This window comes from Salvelinus fontinalis, chromosome 40 (assembly GCF_029448725.1).
Source record: "Salvelinus fontinalis isolate EN_2023a chromosome 40, ASM2944872v1, whole genome shotgun sequence".
NCBI lineage: Eukaryota > Metazoa > Chordata > Actinopteri > Salmoniformes > Salmonidae > Salvelinus > Salvelinus fontinalis.
The window spans coordinates 30,441,816-30,456,734 of NC_074704.1; the positions used below are offsets into that span (position 1 = coordinate 30,441,816).

Consider the following 14,919-nt stretch of genomic DNA (forward strand, 5'->3'; position numbering starts at 1 on the left):
CTCATTGTGTATGTAGCCTACCTTCACTGTATATGTGAGCTGCTGACTACAGTGCACGGGACAAGAGGACATTTTCTATTTCACGCAACAGTTTGACCCCAGGAAAGTAAAACAAAGAACTCTTCATTGAGACAATGATAAACAGCAATCTGTGGGAGAGTTGTGGTGGATATTATAAAATAAGGATCTGCTGGAGTCCAAGTCAAACCAAGATTCTTTATTTCTGAGCTCAGAGAGAATAACAGTTACACAGCGCAGTGTAGACAGTTTGAATTCCTGAAGCATTGGGTGATGAGCACATATCTTTATAGTTTCCTGTTCCTGGGAGGGACTCTATTCATACAAGGATGCAGGTGCAGCTGGTTTGCAACGCAGGATGATACTCCCAGGAGCAGGAGATTATAATAGGTCAGTTTCACAAGGTTAGTCTGTGGTGGTTTATTTCTGTATTACCAAACGTGGAGAGACAAAGTTCACACACCAATCAGAGTTATACTTAAACTACATCTTTAATAATAAGATCTTTGCAATGACTTTCAACAATTCACTATTTCTAATGAACCGTTGAGAGTGGCAACACAATGGCTACTGAGATCTTTAATAGCAAAGATCCACCCCCCTAGTCGACATAACAAACCACAGATATTAGGAACAGTTTACAAAGTGAGACTTTATAATGAGAAAGGAGTATCCCGTAGCCAGATAGCATTCGCTATAATTTATCATTCAGTTTGGTCCCTAAGACGAGGTTCTAATCTCGTTCCTGGTACTTCATAGCACAAAAACACCAACTCATCCAATGGCATAACTCAATTGTCAACTCTAGATACTCCCATCTCAAGTAAAACCCCTTCTTGACCCCACTCCTGGACAAGCTCACTGAGGGGAGTGAGCCTCTAGGTCATACACTATCCCAGGATAAGTGCAACATCAGAGAGGACATACAATGGTTCCAGACACTGCCATACACCTCCCCCCAATGCCAAAGGAGGGAGTGACTTGCGCACAGACATTGTGGAAACCAGTAATTGGTTCCCCATTAATCACACCATCCCTTTACATAGTTTAACAGATACATTCACATATGAAGACAATGTTCCCTCCTGTCCTCTTCCCTTCCTGATATTCTGCATAGCACCAGGGACATGTAAAAGACAAGCCTGACCTCTCCCCTCTCTGGGCCCCAGGTGACTGAGCCCCAGCTGAGGGAAGAAGTGCAACTGCCAACACCAGAGTCCGAAGGGATACATTCTAATAACAAGTATATCACCTCAGCATATTATGCAGATAAGAGATCTTAATTATCTATGTTACCCAACTAATTCTGATTCATCCACCACAAGTCACATACTCAGATATATGGACACATACAATTAACATTTTGCATTACAGAGTCTGTGAACATTTTCATTTCATTAAATCATCAGTGGGCCAACAATGTAAATGTACACAACGGAACAAATGCATCACATCCAAATGTCACTTGATTATCTGCAGTGCTGGAGGAATGACACCCAGATAAACACACACAGTGTCAGAGTTGAAAAAAGGACCATTTAAAACAGAAGGAATCTGACCTACTCTATATTCAATCTCCATATTAAATTCATGTTTAATATGCAAATATAACATACAAATATATGTTTTAGTATACTTTGTACAATTCAAGTTCATATGGTAAAAACAGGTAATCATTATCAGTCAACAATATAAGACAGCAAGTCCCCTGTGTTTATTCTCTCGTGCCATTTCAGCTCCCCAAGCTGGTTGAAACACTTTCCACATTGGGAGCAGTGGTAAGGGTTCTCACCTGTGTGTATTCTCGTGTTCTTTCAGGTTCCCTAACTGGTTAAAACACTTTCCACACTGGGAGCAGCGGTAAGGCTTCTCCCCTGTGTGTATTCTCGTGTTCTTTCAGGTTCCCTAACTGGTTAAAACACTTTCCACACTGGGAGCAGTTGTAAGGCTTCTCCCCTGTGTGTATTCTCTCATGCCGTTTCGGCTTCGCAGGCCGGTTGAAACCCTTTCCACACTGAGAGCAGTGGTAAGGCTTCTCCCGTGTGTATTCCTTCATGCCGTTTCGGCTTCGCCGCCTCTCTGAAACCCTTTCCACATTGGGAGCAGTGTTAAGGCTTCTCCCGTGTGTGTATTCTCTCATGCCGTTTCAGATCCGCAGGCCGGCTGAAACCCTTTCCACACTGTGAGCAGTGGTAAGGCTTCTCCCCTGTGTGGATTCTCTCATGTATTTTCAGTTCCGCAGGCCGGTTGCAACCCTTTCCACACTGGGAGCAGTGGTAAGGGTTCTCACCTGTGTGGCTTCTCTCGTGTTCTTTCAGGTTCCCTAACTTGTTAAAACACTTTCCACACTGGGAGCAATGGTAAGGCTTCTCACCTGTGTGGTTTCTCTCGTGTTCTTTCAGGTTCCCTAACTTGTTAAAACACTTTCCACACTGGGAGCAATGGTAAGGCTTCTCCCCTGTGTGTATTCTCTCGTGTAGTTTCAGCGCCCCTGACCGGCTGAAAAACTTTCCACACTGGGAGCAGTGGTAAGGGTTCTCACCTGTGTGTATTCTCTCGTGTTCTTTCAGGTTCCCTAACTGGTTAAAACACTTTCCACACTGGGAGCAGTGGTAAGGCTTCTCCCCTGTGTGTATTCTCTCATGTTGCTTCATGTTCCCTAACTTGTTAAAACACTTTCCACACTGGGAGCAGTTGTAAGGCTTCTCCCCTGTGTGTATTCTCTCATGGTTTTTCAGGCTCCCTAAATTAGTAAAACTCTTTCCGCACTGGGAGCAGTGGTAAGGCTTCTCCCCTGTGTGTATTCTCTCATGCCGTTTCAGCTTCGCAGGCCGGTTAAAACACTTTCCACACTGGGAGCAGTTGTAAGGCTTCTCCCCTGTGTGTATTCTCTCATGGTTTTTCAGGTTCCCTAAATTGGTAAAACTCTTTCCGCACTGGGAGCAGAGGAAAGGCTTCTCCCCTGTGTGTATTCTCTCATGGTTTTTCAGGCTCCCTAAATTGGTAAAACTCTTTCCGCACTGGGAGCAGTGGTAAGGCTTCTCCCCTGTGTGTATTCTCTCATGCCGTTTCAGCTTCGCAGGCCGGTTAAACCACTTTCCACACTGGGAGCAGTGGCAAGGCTTCTCCCCTATGTGGATTTTCTCATGTTTTTTCAGGTGTGCTATAAATTTAAAACACTTTCCACACTGGGGGCAGTTGTAAGGCTTCTCCCCTGTGTGGATTCTCTCATGTGTTTTCAGGTGTGCTATACATTTAAAACCCTTTCCACACTGGGGGCAGTGGTAAGGCTTCTCCCCTGTGTATTTTCCTTCATGCCGTTTTAGCTTCGCCGCCTCGCTGAAACCCTTTCCACATTGGGAGCAGTGGTAAGGCTTCTCCCGTGTGTGTCTTCTCTCATGCCGTTTCAGGTCCCATAACCGGTTACAACGCTTTCTACAGTGGGAGCACTGGTGTCGTCTTGCTGGTTTGGACGTCCCTGGCTCTGGTCTTTCTCCTGCCAAAGACAGTGTTTAAAAAAAAAAAAAGAGACCTGAATGAAACCTCCACATGATAAAACAACCTTGCTACGAGGGTAAATCCTGAATCAGATCTCTCAATAACCTGAGGCCATTTAACAATCTTTGTGTGATTTTAAAACAAATGTTGTAGAGCATCCTGGTAATTACTGATATGTTTACATTACTTATTTTATTCCTCCTGTTTTACAAGTCAGAACACAAAAAACTAAACCGTTCTTGGACACTCAAGACACAGACGTCGCTTAATTCCAATCGAGCAGGTGGTTCTAAATACACTGCTCAAAAAAATAAAGGGAACACTTAAACAACACAATGTAACTCCAAGTCAATCACACTTCTGTGAAATCAAACTGTCCACTTAGGAAGCAACACTGATTGACAATAAATCTCACATGCTGTTGTGCAAATGGAATAGACAAAAGGTGGAAATTATAGGCAATTAGCAAGACACCCCCCAAAACAGGAGTGATTCTGCAGGTGGTGACCACAGACCACTTCTCAGTTCCTATGCTTCTTGGCTGATGTTTTGGTCACTTTTGAATGCTGGCGGTGCTCTCACTCTAGTGGTAGCATGAGACTGAGTCTACAACCCACACAAGTGGCTCAGGTAGTGGAGTTCATCCAGGATGGCACATCAATGCGAGCTGTGGCAAAAAGGTTTGCTGTGTCTGTCAGCGTAGTGTCCAGAGCATGAAGGCGCTACCAGGAGACAGGCCAGTACATCAGGAGATGTGGAGGAGGCCGTAGGAGGGCAACAACCCAGCAGCAGGACCGCTGCCTCCGCCTTTGTGCAAGGAGGTGCCCTGCCAGCGCCCTGCAAAATGCTCTGAAGCCTTCTTCACAACAATTGAACCGCTCTCCTTGAAGTTATTGATGATCCGATAAAGGGTTGATTTAGGTGCAATCTTACTGGCAGCAATAACCTTGCCTGTGAAGCCTTTTTTGTGCAAAGCAATGATGACGGCACGTGTTTCCTTGCAGGTAACCATGGGTGACAGAGGAAGAACAATGATTCCAAGCACCACCCACATTTTGAAGCTTCCAGTTTTGGGGGGGATTCAGTACATTTGCATGGCAAAGAGGGACTTTGCAATTAATTACAATTCATCTGATCACTCTTCATAACATTCTGGAGTATATGCAAATTGCCATCATACAAACTGAGGCAACAGACTGAAAATTCATATTTGTGTCATTCTCAAAACTTTTGGCCACAACTGTACACACTTCCTTAAACATAAAATAAGTAAATAAGTAATTTTAAGTGGAAGTCCAAAACTTGTTTTTACGTCGAAGACACAAAGCACATCAGTAAAATCTCCCCGTTGTCGAAAGGTTTCGACACCTGCTGTTGAAATGGCCCAATTTCTTATTTAGACGTTCACAGATTTTCAACATTTTGACTATCGCTGATGTCATATTTTGGGTAAAGTAAAAAATAAAGTGAAATATTTGGTAAGATGTTCCTAAAACTGAGAGTAACTACAAAAAACAAAAATATTAACGCAACATGTAAAGTGTTGGATGTTTCATGAGCTGAAAAAAAAGATGGCAGAATTTTTTACATCCGTTAGTTAACATTTATTCTTTGCCAAGATAATCCATCCACTGAAACAGGACCCAAGTGGTATATATAAAGATCCAGTCCATTAAAAAAATTGGAGACCTCTTACACTTCAGTGTTGTGATGCAAAAATCCTAGCAAAATGCTTGGCGCATAGAATAAAAAAAGTTGTCAGATATTATTCATCCTAATCAGACAGGTTTTTTACATGGACGATACATTGGAGATAATATAAGGCAAGTACTGGAAACAATAGAACACTATGAAATATCGGGGACACCAGGCCTGGTTTTCATAGCTGACTTTGAAAAGGCTTTTGATAAAGTACGACTGGAGTTTATATATAAATGCCTAGAATATTTCAATTTTGGGGAATCTCTTATAAAATGGGTAAAAATTATGTATAGTAACCCTAGGTGTAAAATAGTAAATAATGGCTACATCTCAGAAAGTTTTAAACTATCTAGAGTAGTAAAACAAGGTTGTCCACTATCGGCATATCTATTTATTATTGCCATCGAAATGTTAGCTGTTAAAATTAGATCAAACATTAATATTAAGGGATTAGAAATCCAGGGCCTAAAAACTAAGGTGTCATTGTACGCTTATGATTCATGTTTTCTTTTGAAACCACAACTAGAATCTCTCCACGGCCTCTTAGAGGATCTAGATACATTTGCTATCCTCTCTGGATTAAAACCAAATTATGATAAATGTACCATATTACGTATTGGATCACTAAAAAATACACATTTTACATTGCCATGTAGTTTACCAATTAAATGGTCTGACGGAGATGTGGACATACTCGGTATACAAATCCCAAAAGAAAGAAATGATCTCACTCCAATAAATTTTTATAGAAAGTTAACAAAAATAGATAAGATCTTGCTACCAATGAAAGGAAAATACTTGTCTATTTGTGGGAAAATCACCCTGATTAACTCTTTAATCATATCACAGTTTACCTATTTGCTTATGGTTTTGCCTACACCTAGTGACCTGCTTTTTAAATTATATGAACAAAAAATATTCAATTTTATTTGGAACAGCAAGCCAGATAAAATTAAAAGGGCCTATTTATATAACGAATATGAATTCGGAGGGCAGAAATTATTAAATATTAAAGCATTAGACCTCTCACTAAAGGCATCAGTCATACAAAAGTTATACTTAAATCCAAACTGGTTCTCTAGTAGATTGGTACGAATGTCTCATCCTATGTTCAAGAAGGGCCTTTTTCCCAAAAATATATAAAAAATATATATATATATTAACACAACATGTAAAGTGTTGGATGTTTCATGAGCTGAAAAAAAAGATGGCAGAATTTTTTACATCCCTGTTAGTTAACATTTATTCTTTGCCAAGATAATCCATCCACCTGACAGGTGTGGCATATCAAGCTGATTAAACAGCATGATCATTACACAGGTACACCTTGTGCTGGGGAGAATAAAAGGCCACTAAAATGTGCAGTTCTGTCACACAACACAATGCCACAGATGTCTCAAGTTTTGAGGGAGCGTGCAATTGGCATGCTGACTGCAGGAATATCCACTGGAGCTGTTACGAGAGAATTGAATGTTAAATTCTCTACCAGAAGCCACCTCCAACGTCATTTTAGAGAATTTGGCAGTACATCCAACTGGCCTCACAACCACAGACCACATGTAACGATGCCAGCCCAGGACTGGCACATCGTCTGAGACCAGCCACCAGAGATGTATTTCTCTTTGTAATGAAGCCCTTTTGTGGGGAAAAACAAATTCTGATTGCGGAGCGAGGCCCAGCCAATGGGTGGGCGTATGCCCTCCAGGGCCCACCAATGGCTGCGCCCCTTCCCAGTTATGTAAAGTCCATAGATTAGGGCCTCAGTTAGTTATTTACAATCACTGACTCATATAAACTGTAAATCGTTGTTTATATTTTGGTTCAGTATACACACACACAGTGCATTCGTTAAAAACTTCTCTAGGATAGGGATCAGCATTTTCACGTTTGGATGAAAAGCATATCCAAATTCAACTGCCAGCTACACATCCCCAGAAGATAAGATGTGCATAATATTAGTAAATTTGGATAGAAAAAACTCTGAAGTTTCTAAAACTGTTTGAATCATGTCTGTGAGTACAACAGAACTTATTTAGCAGGCGAAACCCAGAGGATAAACCATTCAGATTTTTTTTTTTTTTGGAGGTCACTTTTCAATTATATTTCATTGGGAATCCAGATTTCTAAGGGACCTTCTTGCAGTTCCTACCGCTTCCACTTGATGTCAACAGTCTTTAGAAATTGGTTGAGGTTTTTCCTTTGTGTAATGAAGAAGTACGGCCATCCAGAACGAGGGTAACTTGAAGAGTACTGTTAGATAGAGGCGCGTGACCAGAAAGCTAGCTACAGTTTGTTTTCCTCCTGTATTGAACACAGATCAGCCCGTCTTCAATTTTATCGATTATTTACGTTAAAAAATACCTAAAGTTGTATTACAAAAGTAGTTTGAAATGTTTTGGCAAAGTTTACAGGTAACTTTTGAGATACTTTGTAGTCACGTTGCGCAAGTTGGAACCAGTGTTTTTATGGATCAAACGTGCCAAATAAATGGACATTTTGGATATATATAGACGGAATTAATCGAACAAAAGGACCATTTGTGATGTTTATGGGACATATTGGAGTGCCAACAAAAGAAGCTCGTCAAAGGCAAGGCATGAATTATATTTCTATTTCTGCGTTTTGTGTCGCGCCTGCAGGGTTGAAATATGCTTCTCTCTCTTTGTTTACTATGGTGCTATCCTCAGATAATAGCATCGTTTGCTTTCGCCGAAAAGCGTATTTGAAATCTGACATGTTGGCTGGATTCACAACAAGTGTAGCTTTAATTTGCTATATTGCATGTGTGATTTAATGAAAGTTTGATATTTATAGTATTTTAGTTGAATTTGGCACTCTGTATTTTTACTGGCTTTTGGCCAGGTGGGAGGCTAGCGTCCCACATATCCCAGAGAGGTTTAAAGTATTCAGACCCCATCACCTTTTCCAAATTTTGTTACATTTCAGCATTATTCTAAAATTGATTCAATTGTTTTCCCCCCCTCGTCAATCTAAATTCAGCAAAAAAGAGAAACGTCCTCTCACTGTCAACTGCTTTTCTTTTCAGCAAACTTAACATGTGTAAATATTTGTTGGAACATAACAAGATTCAATAACAGACAAACTGAACAAGTTCCACAGACATGTGACTAACTGAAATTGAATAATGTGTCCCTGAACAAAGTGGGGGGGGTCAAAATCAAAAGTAACAGTCAGTATCTGGTGTGGCCACCAGCTGCATTAAAGGAGGACTGTAGCATCTAATGATGAAACATGGAGTCTTAAAGGAGGCCTGTAGCTTCTAATGATGAATTACTATGGAGTCTGATGCTTTAAAGGAAAAAGTTTACTCAAAATCCAGAAACTCATAAGTGATTCCATACATTGAAACTAGTCCAGTGGAGTTTGCCCTCTCCCTCTCTCCCTCCCTGTAGTGCTGTACTGAAACTGCAAAACGTGACTCGTGACGTTGCTGGATGCGGGCCTCGCTCTGCTGCTTTGCCAGTTAATTTGTTATTTTATTACAGCTATGGCCTTTGTCTTTCACCTGGAGTTGTTCATTTATGTCTGAGAAAAAAAACACTTTTCAACATAAAACACATACAAAATAAACTCAGCAAAAAAAATTACGGGTCTTTTTCAGGACCCTGTCTTTCAAAGAATATTCGTAAAAATCCAAATAACGTCACAGATCTTCATTGTAAAGGGTTGAAACACTGTTTCCCATGCTTGTTCAATGAACCATGAACAATTAATGAACATGCACCTGTGGAACGGTTGTTAAGACACAAACAGCTTACAGACGATAGGCTATTAATAACTTCTTGTCAATAGGGGGGCGCTGTTTTCACTTTGGAAAAAATCGTTCCCAAATTAAACGGCCTCGTACTCTGTTCTAGATCATACAATATGCATATTATTATTACTATTGGATAGAAAACACTCAGAAGTTTCTAAAACAGTTTGAATTATGTCTGTGAGTAAAACAGAACTCATTTGGCAGCAAACTTCCTTACAGGAAGTGAAAAATCTGAAAACGAGACTGTTTCAGGGCCTGCTTTTATTTATCGATATGTATGCACTTCATACGCCTTCCACTAGATGTCAACAGGCAGTGGAAGGTTGAATGGGGTGTCTAGCTTGATCTGAGACCGAATGAGAGCTTTTGGAGTGACAGGTCCGGTATTTTGTCACATTTCGACGGCGCGCGGGGGATCTCGACATTGTCTTCTCAGTTCCTATGCTTCCTGGCTGATGTTTTGGTCACTTTTGAATGCTGGCGGTGCTCTCACTCTAGTGGTAGCATGAGACGGAGTCTACAACCCACACAAGTGACTCAGGTAGTGCAGCTCATCCAGGATGGCACATCAATGCGAGCTTTGGCAAGAAGGTTTGCTGTGTATGTCAGCGTAGTGTCCAGAGTACGGCCTTCTCCACGTCTCCTGATGTACTGGCCTGTCTCCTGGTAGCGCCTCCATGCTCTGGACACTACGCTGACAGACAGGACGGACAGCGTATCGTCCTCGCAGTGGCAGACCACGTGTAACAACACCTGCACAGGATTGGTACATCCTAACATCACACCTACAGGTACAGAATGGCAACAACAACTGCCCAAGTTACACCAGGAACGCACAATCCCTACATTGGTGCTCAGACTAGAGGTCGACCGATTATGATTTTTCAACGCCGATACCGACTATTGGAGGACCAAAAAAAGCTGATACCGATTAATCGGCCGATTATTTTAATTTTATTTGTAATAATGAAAATTACAACAATACTGAATGAACACTTATTTTAACTTAATATAATACATCAATAAAATCTATAAATAATGAAACGTGTTCAATTTGGTTTAAATTATGCAAAAACAAAGTGTTGGAGAAGTAAGTAAAAGTGCAATATGTGCTATGTAAGAAAGATAACATTTCAGTTCCTTGCTCAGAACATGAGAACATATGAAAGCTGGTGGTTCCTTTTAACATGAGTCTTCAATATTCCCAGGTAAGAAGTTTTAGGTCGTAGTTATTATAGGAATTATAGGACTATTTCCATCTATACCATTTGTATTTCATTAACCTTTGACTATTGGATGTTCTTATAGGCACTTTAGTATTGCAAGTGTAACAGTATAGCTTCCATCCCTCTCCTCGCTCCTCCCTGGGCTCGAACCAGCAACACAACGACAACAGCCACAATCGAAGCAGCGCTACCCATGCAGAGCAAGGGGAACAACTACTAGAAGGCTCAGAGCGAGTGACGTTTGAAACGCTATTAGCGCGCGCTAACTAGCAAGCCATTTCTCTTCGGTTACACCAGCCTCATCTCGGGAGTTGATAGGCTTGAAGTCATAAACAGCGCAATGCTTGACGCACAACAAAGAGCAGCTGGCAAAACGCACGAAAGTGTTTTTTGAATGAATGTTTACGCTCCTGCTTCTGCCTACCACCGTTCAGTCAGAAACGTAGATACTTGTATGCTCAGTCAGATTATATGCAACGCAGGACACGCTTGATAATACCTAGTAATATCATCAACCATGTGTAATTAACTAGTGGTTATGATTGATTGTTTTTTATAAGATAAATTTAATGCTAGCTAGCAACTTACCTTGGCTTACTGCATTTGCGTAACAGGCAGTCTCCTTGTGGAGTGGAACGAGATAGAGGCAGGTCGTTATTGCGTTGGACAAGTTAACTGTAATGTTGCTAGATTGGAAACCCCGGGCTGACAAGGTAAAACTCCGTCGTTCTGTCCCTGAACAAGACAGTTAACCCACTGTTCCTAGGCCGTCATTGAAAATAAGAATTTGTTCTTAAAACTTCTTATGGCTGCAGGGGGCGTATTGAAAAACTGGAAAATATGTGCACATTTTCAAACGGCCTCTTAATCAATTTTTGCTCTTACAATATGCATATATTTACTACTATTGGATAGAAAACAGTCTCTAGTTTCTAAAAACGTTTGAATTATTTCTCTAAGTGGAACAGAACTATTTTTACAGCCCATTTCCTATCCGGAATTGAGATTACCAAATGCGAGGTCTCTCTTTAAGAGCTTGTCTATAAAAGGTCATGTCACTTAGGACTGTAGAAACATGTCATACGCCTTCCTCTGGGTGTCATGCGGAAGTGAGAGCAGAAAGGAGTTGAATATCTCGTCCAGGGACTGAACACAACATCTTGGAGTGAGACCTGCGCACGTCATTTTTTTTTCTGGTCACGAAGTAGAACGTGGACTCGGCTCCTGCACGACGCTCGTTAAAGGTGAATATGATCTCTGGCTTCGATATTATTTGATACATGTCACAAAATCATCCTAAAGTATGTTTTTTCAATATAGTTTAATTATATTATTGAAATTTATTCTGGACTTTAGACGTGATGCGACGCAAGAATTGTTTGAAGAAAGAGAGGTTAGCGCCGCACGGCCAGTGTGCTTGCTAATTCAAGAGGGAAATAGTTTGTTCTGGATCCCAAACAAAGACTGTACTGGACAATGGACCCCTTTACAACATTCTGATGGAATATCAACAAAGATAAGGACCCAATTTGGGATGCTTTTTCATATATCTGTTGAACTGTGCTATGCTACCTTTTGACTAGAATCAATGCTGCCGTGTGCTAGCTAATGTAGTAAGCTAATATAACGATATATTGTGTTTTCGCTGTAAAACACTTCAAAAATCGGAAATATTGGCTCTATTCACACGATCTTTGTCTTTCATTAGCTATCCACCATATATTTTTCTGAAATGTTTTATGATGTATAATTAGTTGTTGACGTTGGTGTCTGTATTTTCTCTGGCTACTCCCGTGCGATTTCAGACTGTAGCTATGATGGGAGCAGTAATGTAAAACTGATTTATAACTAAAATATGCAATTTTTTTTAACAAAACATAGATTTATTGTGTAACATGTTATAGGACTGTCATCTGAGGTAGTTTTTTCTAGGTTATTTAGGTTGGTTCTAGGTTAGTTAGGTTGGCTTGTGCATGCTACTTGCATCCTACTTGTGCTGTGAAAAATGTCTGTCCTCTTTTTTATTTGGTGGTGAGCTAACATAAATATATGTGGTGTTTTCTCTGTAAAACATTAAAAAAATCGGACATGTTGGCTGGATTGACAAGATATTTATCTTTCAAATGCTGTATTGGACTTGTTAATGTGTGATAGTTAAATATTAAAAAAAAAATAGATTTTGAATTTCGCGCCCTGCACTTGAGCTGGATGTTGTCATAGGTGTACCGGCGTCGGGCTGCAGCCAGAACAGGTTAACCCTTTCAGGCGTGAGTTCCAAATATCTCTAACGGTCGCCCCAGCGTGAGTTTTTTTATGCACGTGATGTTAGAATGTTCTCTCCATTCCAGAATGTGATTGATACGTAACAGTACATTTTATCCGCGCTGCCCTCAAACCAAAGCACGCAGCCTGTTTATATTTATAGGCCGTTTCAACTTCAATTTCAAATTATTTTCTAACAAGTTTTTATTTTCTAAAAACAGTTTGAATTTAGGTGTGTTCCGCCTCCTCATTCATTCACATAAAAATAGTAATTTTTACTTTTGCGGACAATTACATTTTTGGGACATTTCCGACACGGACAAAATTCCCCCAAGCACTTCCCAATTGTTTGTGCAGTTCACGTCTGCAGACATTTGCTCATCTCCCGTCAGAACATGATCTGCACACGTGTTCACATTTTCTATCTGTTGCCCTCATTGCAGTCATTGTTTTCGTTAATAATCATAACTTTGGAAATGTGTGCGTTTCTATCAAAGTAAGTGCATTATTACGTTATAATAGTTTCTGCTGTAGCTCACTGTATGTATAGATCATAATATATTCCTTATAACCGCGGACACGTGAGGTAACGTTACACATTCTATAACCTTTATGGTGTTATAGTCAATCGTGCTTATGTAGCTACATTATTCTATTAGCTCTGTAAAACAGTGCTAGTTGCGTCAGAGAACTATTAGCTTGTGTTGTATTTTGAAGCTACCCTAACCTTATGACTCCCGAGTGACGCAGCGGTCTATGGCACTGCATCTCAGTGCTAGAGGCGTCACTACAGACACCCTGGTTCAAATCCAGGCTGTATCACAACTGGCTGTGATTGGGAGTCCCATAGGACAGTGCACGATTGGCCCAGCGTTGTCCGAGTTTTGGCCAGTGTAGGCCATCATTGTAAATAATAATTTGTTTTTAAATTACTTGCCTAGTTAAATAAATAAAAAATATGACCATGGTTTGTTTATTTGGTCTATTCAGCATAGCTCTGTTCTGCCCTGCCTTGCCCCCCTGTGGAGCTCAAAAGTTAGTTTCTTAATGCAATAAACTATTTTTTATAGCAGTGTTTATTATGTTACTTCTTTGTAGTATTGTTTTATTGCTATATCCTTATATTGTATTCTAATTAATAATTCCTCTTTCTTCTGTACTTTCAGGAACCACAAACATTATTTGCCAATATCATTACTGGAGCTGGACATCTTTGGAGCAGAAGAATGAGGACAGCTTTTGTATGCCAACGTACACTCCTTAACAGTCTTACTGGATGAAAAGACAGCAAGAAAACACATATGCCAATATGTAATAGTCGTCTATTTTATTGCAGTATTGGTAGTTGGTTCAACAACTTGTTATACTAGAGGACAAAAAACTGAAAATGCATAACCCATATTGAATATTCATGCAGTGACTGAACAACAACTGCATTTCCACCCCCCCCCCCCCCCCCCCCCCCACCTCTGAAGGCATAGTATCATGGCAGTCAGTCACTTATTGCTGCAGATGTGCTCAATAATGCTTGAGCATGTGATACTCCTCAAAGCATGGTGAAATACATAGAGGTGTATCACAAGCTAAACACATGTATTTTGTCGTCTTCCTCTCATTAGGTTCTCTCTGTATTTTTGGTAGGTAATTACTTTACCTAAGAGGGAGTGGGGAGGATGAAGAAAGTTAGAGGATGATGAGGCAGTGAGTAGGTGGGTGAGATATTGTCACTATAATTGCATAATGGATTTGGATGTGAACTGTACATCCAATTCCAAAAATAGCTTGCTCAGTAATCATCTCACCTGTTAGTTGGCGGTGAACTATGCTGCCATTGAGGGCAGCAGTGTCCATCAGATGGAAAAATATCTTCTTATACCACTTGGTTGTTTTCCGAGTGCATTCCACAAAGCTGTTTATCATGTCTGCCTTATCCACTGCCCCCATTTTGAGGTTATAGTCGAGCACACAATCTGGTTTGATCTTTCCCTCTCCAGTCAGGTGATCCACCTTCCCTGTGGCCGACATGGTTGCTGTATGGACAGTGGAGAGGACATGGACATCTCTTTTGTCATGCAGCTTTACTGCCAGCTGTTGACCATTCTCCTGGAAGTCCACCTCCCCTCTCTGCTTCTTCCTGCATCTGAATCCTGGCATCCCCTTCCTGTTCCACCTGACTATAGGCCACAGGCCCCTTCCTGTTCCACCTGACTGTAGGCCGCAGGCCCCTGTGCTGTTCCACCTGACTATAGGCCACAGGCCCCTGTGCTGTTCCACCTGACTATAGGCCACAGGCCCCTTCCTGTTCCACCTGACTGTAGGCCACAGGCCCCTTCCTGTTCCACCTGACTGTAGGCCACAGGCACCTTCCTGTTCCACCTGACTGTAGGCCACAGGCCCCTTCCTGTTCCACCTGACTGTAGGCCACAGGCCCCTTCC

At 41.0% G+C, this 14,919-nt stretch overlaps 1 protein-coding gene across 1 annotated transcript in view; it reads right to left on the reverse strand.

Annotated features, from left to right (window-relative positions):
* Window positions 1–202: 202 nt before the first annotated feature.
* Window positions 203–14,919, reverse strand: part of LOC129839759 (gastrula zinc finger protein XlCGF26.1-like) — a 125,621-nt gene continuing 110,904 nt past the window's right edge. The window contains exon 4 of the mRNA XM_055907391.1: window positions 203–3,514. Within this exon, the coding sequence (XP_055763366.1) occupies window positions 2,127–3,514 (1,388 nt within the window). The 3' untranslated portion in view covers window positions 203–2,126. The remainder of the gene's footprint in view (window positions 3,515–14,919) is intronic.